The 13,229-nt window shown below is 39.9% G+C and overlaps 2 protein-coding genes across 5 annotated transcripts in view; both read right to left on the bottom strand.

The window, feature by feature from the left end:
* Positions 1 to 890: 890 nt before the first annotated feature.
* The window catches only part of LOC139138682 (uncharacterized), a 39,533-nt gene continuing 27,194 nt past the window's right edge, over positions 891 to 13,229 (bottom strand). The window contains exons 1-3 of one of the 4 annotated variants that reach the window (XM_070707172.1): positions 11,747 to 12,465; positions 10,270 to 10,918; positions 891 to 5,645 (exon numbers count right to left, since the gene is read on the bottom strand). In XM_070707172.1, the coding sequence (XP_070563273.1) occupies positions 5,065 to 5,645; positions 10,270 to 10,645 (957 nt within the window). In that variant the 5' untranslated portion in view covers positions 10,646 to 10,918; positions 11,747 to 12,465 and the 3' untranslated portion in view covers positions 891 to 5,064. Of the gene's footprint in view, positions 5,646 to 10,269; positions 12,649 to 13,229 lie in introns of those variants that run through there. The other 3 variants (XM_070707171.1, XM_070707170.1, XM_070707169.1) reach the window with 3 other exon arrangements.
* LOC139139542 (potassium channel subfamily K member 13-like) lies at positions 1,690 to 2,229 on the bottom strand. Its single transcript, XM_070708455.1, has one exon. It carries the CDS (start codon positions 2,227 to 2,229, stop codon positions 1,690 to 1,692), a length of 540 nt encoding a protein of 179 aa, XP_070564556.1.

The raw sequence follows: 13,229 nt of genomic DNA on the forward strand, positions 1-13,229 counted from the left end.
TTGGTATCATCACAGTCCCTCTATAGAGGGACTGTGGTATCATAAAGTCGTGAAGAGACTTTTTTTGTCACTCACAAATAAGTTCACCTGATAATTGCTGATTTCGTCACTTTACGATACAAATCAATTGAGATTTAAAAAATAATGCTAAACATGTGTCGTACAGCCCTTGGCAAAATAAATCCATTAATTAATTACTGAGTGAACTGCCCTGACGCCACACATTGAACATGACCGCTGTGGCTATTCAGTCAAGACGGTGCACCCCCTCTAATGCACGCACCAAATCAAACCCACCAAGATCTGCGATGCTACATATCACCAAATGCTGGAGAAAATATACCCGTCATCTGCAGAAATACATGGGTTTTTTTTTTTTGCATAATTATTTCGGTACCCCGAAGCTTGCATCGTTCACCTCCGCCAATATACAATATGTCTTACAATTTGTCTTTTCGAAAGAGGCACCGGTGTTTCGATAACACTACATATAGTTAATTTTGTTAAGTAATCATCATGAAAAATCATTCCTATATCTTTATGCAAAAGATCTTCCTACTGTCCTGTTATTATAATAAATAAGTTGTACCATTGATAATGCCCGTTATGAACATCAGAAGTGAAGATCTGGCAATCCATATGGCCGTTATTACAGTATATATAGCGAAGCTATTTTTGGCAGATGTGTCCATTGCCAACATTTTCTGTCAGAGCTCCGCCCTTCTGTAAAACGGGTGACTGTGAGGAAGTTTGAAATAATATCAAGGGCAAGTATCATTTGTATCCCGGATGTTAAACGTGCGGGAAATGCCATTACCTAAATGACAGGAATGGAAAGGAAAACTGAAAGGTTCACAAATTCTGGCTAACGATTTCGGCTCTACGGTAACAAGCACACCTTTGTGGGTAGTGCATACGCTCCACCGACGTACCGTGGCATGACCGTGGGCGCGGTGGAAAGCAAGCGCCCTCAGCGACAAATCTCGATGGGGATGTGGGCGGTAGTTTGTGCCCGAAAAGTGTGAGAGAACGGATCCAGATTGTTTGGCGTTTCGATGTAGCATGAAATTCGGGCGCATGCATTCAATCGTCAGGGGGAATTTAGGGCCAGACTTGATTAATTTTAATTCGTAAACCATAACAGTTCATTTGGGACTAAAGAAATTAAACGGTTGCCACTGTCTGCAGCAGGGATTGCTCGTTCTAGACAACCAAGAAGGAGTTTGACACAAAGAACACAAAAATGTCGTCAATTTAGAAAGTCAGATAAATTCCTTTCGTCGACAGACAATTGATATATGATGTAATGTACGCTCTGTCTCAGAAAGAAATATGAACAAACTAATGTACGAATGAAATTATGGCTGCAAAACCCCGCCAAAATACAGCGAGGTCACAAATTAAATAACCTATTTCACGCTCATCATCGCAACATGCATTCTAAAACTTATTCTTTCTGTGAATGATTTTGAGAAAGTATTTTTCCCTAGAGATAAGGAAATTTAACAAAAACTGGCGACTATGCCACTTTTCATCAGATAAAGAATATTTACCATATCTATGCAGATTCCAATCCTGTTCCTTCTCTCGGTGGTTTGTGCTGACGTCACTCTTCCCGACTGTTTCCAAAAATGGCAAGACAAGAATTTGATAAGAGTTGAAATTATGACTATTTATCAAACTTTGATTCTAGTTTTCGCAGTCTCCGGTGGAAACACTTTTACCTTTACTGCAAAATGAACAGCCCGAAGTTCTGCAGAATTTGCGACGAACTTTTCCGGCGACGTATCTGATCTTATCAAGGGACAGAGCAAAACATGCGGAGAATATAATCAGACCCACGTAGGTGAAAACGAAATACGTCAGCGTTTTCACCGCCCAGTAAGCTTTGAATTTGCCTTTCCCAGGGATTAGGTCGCCGAAACCTATGGTTGACAATGTTATAAAAGTGCAGTACACGGCATCTATGTACGTCCAGTCATACTCGGTGTAGTAGATGAACGAACCACCGAGAAGCGTATAGATGACATAAATCACTGACAGTGTACCCAGGGCCTTGCCCTTGGCGACGGAACCAGAGTCGATGATTTGTCTGATATTCGTCAGACCTGCAACGTCATCAGCTGTCCTGTTTGTGCAGTTGCCCGAGGCGATTGGTTGCAAAATTTCGGCACCGCGTTTATTCTCGGATTCTTCCAACTCTTTAGCACGGCTTCGAATGTGCTCCATTCCCGCGGTTTCTCCTTCATTTGTCGTGTCCGTCGACTCACCTCCTGTAAACCTTGATTTGTCATCTACACGTGCGTTATTTCACGTTCAGAAAGGTGTGAAAGACACTGGCCGCTGCGATAAGTGGAGTCCTCGCAATCACCATTTGTTCTGGCCGAAGTAAGAACGTTATTCTTTTCTTTGATTAGCTCGTGATAATGTTCCTCCGTCTGCGTCATTTCTACAGCGGCGCTGCCTTAGGCCAAAAAAAAAAAAATTGTGTGTTTCCTGTAACATGCTCTTCAGAAATAGGGTAGGTAGGTAGGAAAAAATTTTTTTTTGGTAATTTTTTTTTCTCTGCAAAAAAGAAAATTTTAATACCCTTCGACAAGGGTCAAGGCATCGTCATTGTCAACACAAAAGATTACATACACGAATGCAAAAGACAATTACGCAACACTCAGTATTATACACAACTAGACAGTGACGACACAGAACAAACAGTAAACAAAGTACACGAACTATTAAACAAAATGTACGAGAACAAACACATCGACCATGATACTTATAAGTATCTCGATCCAAAAAACATAAAAATCCGTACCCCGCATTGGTACTTATTGCCTAAAATTCACAAACCGCCGCCTGAAAACTCAACGTTTGCAGGGAGACCAATATTTAGTGGCTGCTCCAGTCCCACTAACAGAATTTCAGAATTCCTGGATTACTTCATAAAACCACTGGTCCAGCAACAACCGTCAAATATAAAAGACACAACAAACTTCATACAAGAAATAGAAAAAACAAATTTCCCCCAACATGCATTTCTTGTAACACTCGACGTGGTGTCGATGGACACAAACACAATTCATGACGAAGCGATTCGGCTAGTCAGTGAAACATTAAACTCACAAACCTCGCTTCAAACAAATTACGGCATCAAAAAACCACCCACGGAAGACTTAACAGTTTTGAATTTAACAAGCAATATTTCCGCCAAACCCGCGGCTGCAGCATGGGATCGAATGCCTCGTCAGAGATAGCAGACATTGCTTTTCATGAACTTGAAAAGAAAATAATCGTAAACAACCACAACAACATTCACTTCTGGAAAAGATTCAGAGATGATGTCTTTGCAATCTTTCTGGGAACACAAACCGAACTCACTAACTTCATTCAAAAATCCACACAATGCGCCCAACGTTTTAAGTTTTCATACGAAAACTCAACACGAGAAATTACATTCCTAGATGTAGTAGTTTTTAAAGGTGCAAGATACCACAAAGAAAATATCCTCGACATCAAAACACATACTAAACCAACAGACACATTCCAATTTCTACATAGAGAATCGTGTCACCCGACAGCAACATTTAATGGCTTTATCAAAGGTGAAATCCTTAGATACGCTCGCACTTGAAACAACAATGACGACTTTACTAAAAAAGTCGCTTTCTTTAGAAACAAACTACTCGACAGAGAATACAAAAACAATGAAATCACGAATATTACAGAAAAAATAAACCACAGTATTCGTAATACACTAACAAACTGTACAAGTACACGTAAAGAAGCAACAAACAAACTCATCTTCAGTACAACATACAGCCCTTACATAAAAACAAAAGATCTTAAGGGAAGTCTTTTGAAACATTTGGCTGAACTGGAGAAGGACTCAACACTAAGGAATCTATTCCCAGAATCACCAATCATTGCTTACAAGAGAAACAAAAACCTAAAGACACACTAGTCAAAACAAAATTTACAGAAGTAAAGAAACAAAAAACAAACAAAACCAGACCACCAAACGGACTCACAACGAGACCCAAACATTGATATTTTGCCTTGCTATTCGAAGAGCAAGACCACTAAAATACATTAAAATAAATTTTCACAAACACAAACTAACGAAAGAATCTACATTGCGACTGATGAGAAACTACACTCGGGTTTCGAAACGCAAGCGTCAAAGGGCCACTCATCAACTTTGTAACACCATAGGTCCGGCACTGTCTCGCCATAAGCTTTCCCCACTCAAACAAAGTATTACCGTACACACTAACCCAAACTTCCCTACAAATATCCGAGGCGAAACAAACATTTTCATTAACACAAAAAATCGGATAAAAATGTAGGAACACATTTTTGAAACGAATCAAACACAAACTCGACACAAAAACATTTTGGATAGTTAGGTGGGGAGCCTCTTTCACACTTTTTACAATCGCCATAAGCTTTCCCCACACAAACAAAGTATTACCGTACACACCAACCCAAACTTCCCTACAAATATCCGAGGCGAAACAAACATTTTCATTAACACAAAAAATCGGATAAAAATGTAGGAACACATTTTTGAAACGAATCAAAACACAACTCGACACAAAAACATTTTGGATAGTTAGGTGGGGAGCCTCTTTCACACTTTTTACAATCGCCATAAGCTTTCCCCACACAAACAAAACATTACCGTACACACTAATCCAAACTTCCCTACAAATATCCGAGGTGAAACAAACATTTTCATTAACACAAAAAATCGGATAAGAAATAGGAACACATTTTTGAAACGAATTAAACACAAACTCGACAGAAAAACATTTTGGATAGTTAGGTGGGGAGCCTCTCACACTTTTTATATTTTTTCTTGAACGTGATCGCATTTCTCACATGTTACGGAAAACACGCTTGCACAAGCAGTCGCTATTGTTGTTTAATGACGTCATGAATCACGCGTGATTTTAAACTTTTCCCAGCCAATCTCGCGGGATTTTTTTTCAAGGTCCAAAAAAAAGTTTAGGGTCGGGGGGTTTGAACTAGGGTAGGTCGGGTTACCGGAAACACACATTTTTTTTTTTAGGCCTTATCGGCGCAATTCTCGGAAGATTGTCCACGAAGATCATGATCGCTAACGGTGGCATTTGCAACTTTTAACTCGATATCCCTGAGTTCCGATATCGTGTGCGTCTCAGACTGACTGTTCACTTTCTGAAACTCGTTTTTAGCCTGACATGTCCCGTTCATTGCGGATGCATAAGACACACGCCGTGCGGCCGACCCATTCGGCGGTGCAGCGCCGATGCGCGATATGTCACAAACGGGTGCTTCGTTCATCGTTGTAAACGCAGAATTGTACTGACCCAGTGACGTCACAGAGACCGCGTCGCTACGTCTATAATGCCAATTTTCCCTCCAAGTTTCCTGATCACATTCTGGATCCGTCAGATCAACAGATTTATCCCATTTAAGTCGCTTGCTAATTCTCTTCCCGCTTTTCTTCACTGCTTTGCCAATTTTATCGAACTTGCCCGAGGTGTACGTCGCCAGGAGAATACCAAAATTCGACAGAAAGAGCAAATTTAGAGGCACACCAACAAGTGAATAGAAAATCATCAGTACACGACCAGTCTGTGTTATGGGAGCAACGTCTCCATATCCTAGGAGAAACAGATAATAAATAAACAAATAAATAATAAATAAATAAATAAATAAATAAATAAATAAATAAATAAAAAAATAAATAAATAAATAAATAAAGAGTAAAGACTAAACAAATATGTGTATATATATATATATATATATATATATATATATATATATATATATATATATATATATATATATATATATATATATATATATATATATAAATTGAGAGATGGGATCGATGTTATATTCGCGCTAACTCCCTGATCTCGCGCCGCGTGGTGGCGTTGTTGCCATCGGAGACATTCGGATCTGCTTCACCATGTTGAGGTGAGGAATTTATAAAACTGAATACTGTGTTCAATGATGTCTCGACGGCTTGCAAGGCCCATATGATAAGTGACGTCTCACCCCACCATAAAGTACTCGCCGTCTCAGCAGGACCGTTTACAGTAATAAATCAAACGACAAGTTGCAGTCCCGGTGGCTATCGCAGAGTGATGGGCCAAGGTTCGTGGCAATCTCTAATTTCTAATAAGTCAGCTGGTCGAGTAAATAATGAAATAAAAGGATTTATCGCTATTCGCACGTTTTCTTCGACCCTCGGCATTTCGATAGGACTCCTTGTAAGGCTACAGAACGGTTTGTTGAGAATATGCACGCGGTGATCAATGTCACAGTAGGCTCCTTGCGGTGAGATATCGTTGGAAAACATTAATTTTTTACCTAATGCTCAAATTTTTACAGTGATATTATGGTGTGATGCGCCTCGAAAGTAAAAGACTTAAACTGCTGCTCAAACTTTCCTAAAGGAATATTTCAACCACTCTCCTTCAAAATCAAGCATTAAAATCGGGGGTCACCATGCAAATTAAAATACTAGCGAAACAAATTACCCAAAATATATCGATATTTGAAATTCAAAATGGCCGCCGTCTATCGTGTTAACTCTATGGAGAAAAATAAAATTGTCGATTTTCGAAAAACTATGATGAAAAATTTTCTTACACCAACAGCTTTTAAATAAACCCCACACAAGTGGTAGATCAGAAAAGAATTGTAAAAGTCAGAGGAGAGTCCAAATATATGTCCCCCGAGGCGCTTTTTACCTTAGAGAACCACTGTTGCTCTGTTTCCCCAGATTATTGCGATCTCTTGTCGTCTTCAAAATGCAGACATGCTGTTCGCACCAGGGTCGCACTATTTTTCAAATGTGGAAAAAAAACTTGATGTCGCAAACTGAAAGACAGCATTACTTTTGTGTCTAAACCTCAACTGTTGTTGGGAAATGAAGTATTGCTTCAAGTGATTATAACAAATAAGACACATAGTTTACTTACCAACGCTTTACAGATTTTAAGAGATTTACGTAAAGTTTCACACCTGGAATTTGTGTGTTGAATAATCACACCTGACCACAGTGACATCACACCGGACATCATGACACTTGACTTTGAGATAAAAGATTTTGATATATTGTACTTTTGTACACCATTTATGTATATACACCCTTATAATTATGAATAAAATACGATTCGTAGTTAGCAGTCAAAGAAATATTTCGTGTCGGCTTGTCCTTTCATCCTATCCAAATCGCCGGTACCGTAAATTCCCTTAGCCACATCCGATTGCCAGTCCTAATCGTCGATAAAACAAGTTTTGTAAGCGAAAACATAACTTGGTGAAAGCGGCGCATGACAGAGATCACGGCATAACAGTCACGTAATGATTTCCTGAAATAACTTTATTTTACAAAATCACCGACTTGAACCAAGTCTATGTCAGACCACGGAGGTACCAGACTCTTCTGGTACCTCCATGGTCAGACCCAGGAAGCCCTCTTGTTAGCATGGAGGTATCTTACATTTTGCCACATTAACCACAGGCGTTATTTGATTGTTGATATCTCGCTGACTTTTCTTTCATCAAATATATGATTTTTTTTAAATTCATGTTGGGTGTGGTGGTTCTCTTAGTCGTGTAACAACTGAGATTGTGTGACAGATCGTCCATGTAGCCGACACGAACACGAAGTGTCTGTTACTGGCTACCAAAAACTATGAAAAACAGTAAAGAATGAGCTACAAAATTACTATCAGTTTTAAGTTGAAGGTAGAATAAGTCTGTGCCTTTGTATAAAATACTATAAAATAGTAGAAAGTGAGCAACCAGCTGAAAGTTAGTCGAGGAGACCTTTACCGCATATCATTTTGCATCTCATTGTCGGCTACATGGACTGTGTGGCCCCATTTTGTGCGTCATGGAATATTGCACAGCAATAGCCAGTTTATGTCCCCCCTGGTGGAACCACATGCGCTAGAAAGAGAACCCTATCACCGTCTCTCCATGATGGATGGACTGTCAGCGAATCAAGCACTGTAATATTTACACAATGAATGACAAGGTAAATTCTTTTCGTAGTCCTCTGACCTCTCCATGTGCTACTGTTTGTCTAAGTATTGTTTACGCCACATACTAGGTGTACTTTTAATTACAGAGGTCAGGGTAAATGCAAATGCGAAATTACAATTCCATTACGTGTCATGGACGTTCGTGACAAAAAGTAGTTACACAAGTGTTTGCGCTCGTATTAACGAGGAACATAAATCTATTTTCGCCAAAACAACAAAATCTATGTTATTTTTGCACTTTACAGCGGGTTAATTACGTTTTTGAGTAAAGAGGTCAACGCGGACACATGTTCGTATCTTACGATATGCAGTAGTGGTTTCTTCACGGTGGAAGGGCCGTTAAACAATGCTTCAAATCTCAGTAAACCATCGAATAAACACCACAACAGTTCATTCCCCGAGCAAAGGTATTTGCACTATTTGCTGATCGAAAGTTGTCGACACAAGTGCGTCAATTCAACAATGGCTCTCCTGCCAGTAAAGTATCCAGGGTTGTTGTGTCGATGACTAGACACTATACCTCGACAAAGGTTGGCCAATGGAGGTAGCCACTTCAACGGTTTGTGTTGAATCACTCGATGATCCGTCATACCATATATAGCGACAGAACTGAACTTTTCATTAGATCTGCATTATTTACGGTGGCCTTTGGAGGGGCGTCACTCAAAATATTGAAAACTAGAAGGGGGGTGTTCAAAATGTGGAAAGAAAGAAGGGAGTTTCTCAATTTTTGGTGCAAAATAAATTGATACACCTCTCAGCAGATTGCATCATTTCACACATCAATTTTTCAAAATTTTCGATGCTTGAGGGATGACATTCCCCCTCTCGCGATCCCCCTTGGGGCGTTTTACTGGTTTTCCTTAGTAAAAATACAAATTGAAAACACCTCTCAAATTCCAGTAGACTGTACCATTGCACTCATCAATTTCTAAAAATTTGCACGCAGGAGAGGGGACAACCCCCTCTGATATTTCCCTCTCAAACTCACCACTTTCTCCCCTGTACTTATGAAATTCTGCCTTGTCAGATATCTTTGTGAAAACCTTGTCATCATACCCATCCAAATTAAAGGGACAAAGTCGGCCATTTTTCATGAACTTTGTTTACATGTAATGCGAGATAAAATTTATATTGTTTGACATGTTGAAAGATACTGAATGAATGGGTGACCATGCATATATTCTACCCAGGTTTTAGACAAATTAAATGAAACCATCGCGAAAATGATAATGGTCGTGACCATTTAATTCATTTTAGCGATGGTTTCATGTATCGTGTCTAAAACCGGGGTCGAATACGCATGGGTCACCCATTCATTCAGTATCTTACAACATGTCAAACAAAATAAACAGTACCTCGCATTAAACAAAATTCATGAAAAATGGCCGACTTTGTCCCTTTAAACAATACTCATTGGTTTGATACTGGTTATTGAGTGAGCTTTTATATCTACATTTTGTTGCGACTTTTAATATCATTTTGGTGCTTTCACCTTTTTTTAAATGTCATGAAATAACGATGATAATCTACAAGGGTACAGCAGGATTTGGAAGGTCTTTACTATTGCTGTATTTTTATGTAATTCTTTTTGTAACTTTTCTAAGAGGGGGGAGGTCAGTCAAAATTTCTGTTAGATAGGGGTAACTCAAAACCATCAGAGTTGGCAGGGGGGTTACTCGAAATATCAGAGTTTCCAATGAAATTACTCCACCCCCAGATCGTAAAATAATTGACGGACTCCCTTATAGTGTGTTGACAAACCTAAGTCAATCAGTCCGAGTAATATACGAGTACCTCGAGCAGGAGCAACACACTTTGTGCGCCATGCCTGAAGTAAGCGATAACAGCGTCCTACAGTAACAGACACTTCGTGTTCGTGTCGGCTACATGGACGATCTGTCCAAAATGGCACTCTTAAAGTAAACTCTCCCTCGAGTTACATTTTTGATTAATCATTTGGTTGCATGAAAACGCACTTTTGCGTATCATTGAAATCTGCAGGGGTGATTTGTGACTTACACACAATCTGGGTCGTTTACTTACAAACATCATGGAGGTAAAGAAGTCCTCGCAACTCAAAAGGCGACGAACCTTGACACTGTGCATGATGTTGCTTGATACTGAAAAAGCAAACAGAATGGTCATCCACCTGATATGACCACGCACGGGGGGGGGGGGGGACCGTGGACCACGGAGGCACAAGTGTGATGATTTGACTTACCTATAGTTGTCAATGCTGTCACGGCAAGATAGATACAAGTAGCAAAGTTCCATTGATGCCAAGAAGCAGAACCGGAGTAAGTGTTAATAATCACGTCTTCGTAATCGACGATGGCGGCGTTCGCCTCACCGGTAAAGTTTCTCCGGTCGGCGTCCTTCAAGCTCCACAACGTGTTCAGAAGTTCGCGCCGCGGTTGTTGAGTCAGCCGGTCGAACCGCTGTTCCCTAGTCTCCCGGTATGGGCCTTCAACCACCATGAACATATAGGCTCCGAGGCACACATAGCCGACAAGAAGGACTATCAACCCGAAGTGAACCCGACACGTTGTGGAGAGAGCACAACATCTGTGCGGCCACCTGCCCTTTGAAATAGTCATGCCGACACATCTACGTCGTTGCACAAGACAGAAGCTCCAAACTTGAAGAATCTTTCCAATATTATATCTGTGCGCATACAAGAAAAAAGTAACCAGGTTTCGTGTCCTTTGTCACAGCAGTACCTCCTTTCGACGGCAGCTCAAAACACACTGACGATTACGAGTGAACAAACGGCACACGTAGTCCACTTCTTACTAGAAAGTCTTGAACTCAACAACACCTGTACGTTACGTAACACTCTGGATGATCGCTGAGAAAATAACTGCGCCCATCTACGAGAGAAGAAGACAAAACAGAAGGTGATAATCATACGATAATTACGAAATGTAGGCACGGTCTGACCGATGTTTAGGCAAACGCCTTGCGCTACCTGATGGACAGCTACGAGCGCTAGCTGTTGTATGATCACTCAAGACCTTTACACGTCTTGACACAGAAACCGATTATTTGAAGCGTGCGCAAAGACAATAATCAGAATCTGCAAAAAAAAACCCAACTTGTCACTCAAAGATTCCACACTTATGAATATTCATACGTTGCTTTTTTGAATGAATGGCTTCCCTCATATTGGTTTTGCAGTCGCTCAGACAAGTGGTTCGAGGCAGTGGTAATGTATTTGGAACTCCGGCAATGAATGATCCTTCGCCCTTGACAAAATATGAGTGATTTTGGTGTAAAACAGGAACACGGTCTCGAAGAAAAGGGTGATTAAAATGCTGCTTTTGACCTTCAAAATTCTTCGAGGTAAACAAAAACCAGTGCAGATCAAACATTTCTGTCCACAATATTTGCTGTCCTTCTCTGTCAATGTGGCCAAATACCTAAGTCATGAGGTTGTCTGAGTATTTCAAGATCATACATTGGTCGTGACCGTTATCTCCGAAGGCGAAGACGTTGACAAACTGGTCGATGTCATGTGTGTACATTGACGAATCGCTAATTATGATAAAATAAAGCACAGAGACATGACGGAGACGAAGTTGCTAATATGTAAAGGACAATCTGGGTAATTAATTTAACACTCTTGAGTATTGGCCATTCAAAAGTTTTTACGAGCTATATATGATTATATGAAGTGCTGTGGCTCTGTGATACCTTACCCATACTTTTTTCGCACAGACCAGGATGGAGTCAAGGTCAGGGAATGAAGGAACCATATCTTTGTAGGCGCCGCATTTCATCGGTAGTTCTCCTGTAGGATACACCTCAAGTAGACCTCGCTTACATAATATGGAAAACGTGGCTATACCAGTAAAATTACACACAGCATTTTAATAATATTACATGTCACGTGACCGTACGTATCATCTTGCGACCCACGCAGTGTCTCCGCCAGTCACATCTCCAGAACCGTAATCCAGGGACTGAGAGACGGCGCCAAAGCAGTTTTCCCCAAGTAAAGCTGAAGATTTTATAAAGGCATGAAATACCTGATATAAAATCAGAATTATGTGGAGGACGGAGAGAACGGAGAGAGATCATTCTTTCAATAAATTAGATACCTATATCAAGACATCTATGAAATCTGGGTACGGTTTTAAAAACGGAAATCGCTATAAATCATTCGTACAACAAAGTTTCTTTGCTTCGTTTAAGTCGTCCACGTTCTTTGTCCATCGAACTATTGCGACGATGTGTGTGTTCTTTCTGTGACCCGATCTACTAAACTTGCGTCACATGGAGTGCAAAGCAAATTGTTCATGCTAAATTTAAATAAGCAGGATATCAATATTTGGGGGCGTCTGAACGCATGATGCGGGTACTATGCAGGCTGCACGCAACAACGGTTTCGCCCTGTGAACAACCTCAAACGACAAAATGTTATCGATCATTTCATGCCGTGTTCGGTCTAACCTCGCGTAGATGAATAAACAATAAATATACTCAATAATGTTTTTGTCGGGGCGGACTTTATTTATTTGCAACAGGATATCTAACATAGGCGAATGGCAAATCAACAAAAAGGGCCTCATTTTAGGAGTGTAATGTACCACCTCAAATACAGCCACATCATACGTCATTTGAAAGCTTCTTATCTCTACTCTAAGGAAATTGACGATGTGGGGCTGCCAAGTAGTGCCGTAACCCTCTAATTTGCATAATTCACACGAGTACCAAATTTGCATAAATCCGATATAAAATTACAAAATCCATTGTTGAGTATTCTAAACATACTAAACTATCGAGTGATATATCAAATGAAAGGTATTTGCATGTGAAATACAGCTTTGATCTCCAAACGTGAATTGAAAACGTTTATATTGAATATTTTCATTAAAATTGTGAATATCTTGACTTATTTTTAATATTCTTAAACATTGTGCAATAAATACGCAAAATGCCCACAACATGGAGAATAAAATCTGAACTTTGTTTTGCAATTGATTTTTGTTTGTTTAGGATACGCATACTGGGACCTTTCGCCGTCTAATTCCCACATAGCTGAACAAATAAGAACATATAAATAGCTGTGTTCTGGAAAACCCTTATGCATTATTGATTTCGTTTTTGTTTGAATTTCTCTAGAAATCTTGTTTAGATGGTTAATCACTTGTTACTTTACTTGTGTTACATCGATCGTTT

Source organism: Ptychodera flava, chromosome 8 (genome assembly GCF_041260155.1).
Source record: "Ptychodera flava strain L36383 chromosome 8, AS_Pfla_20210202, whole genome shotgun sequence".
Lineage (NCBI taxonomy): Eukaryota > Metazoa > Hemichordata > Enteropneusta > Ptychoderidae > Ptychodera > Ptychodera flava.

Excerpts from the sequence above, each read along its gene's own strand:
- LOC139139542 (XM_070708455.1), bottom strand. The coding sequence starts at position 2,229 with ATGGAGCACATTCGAAGCCGTGCTAAAGAGTTGGAAGAATCCGAGAAT.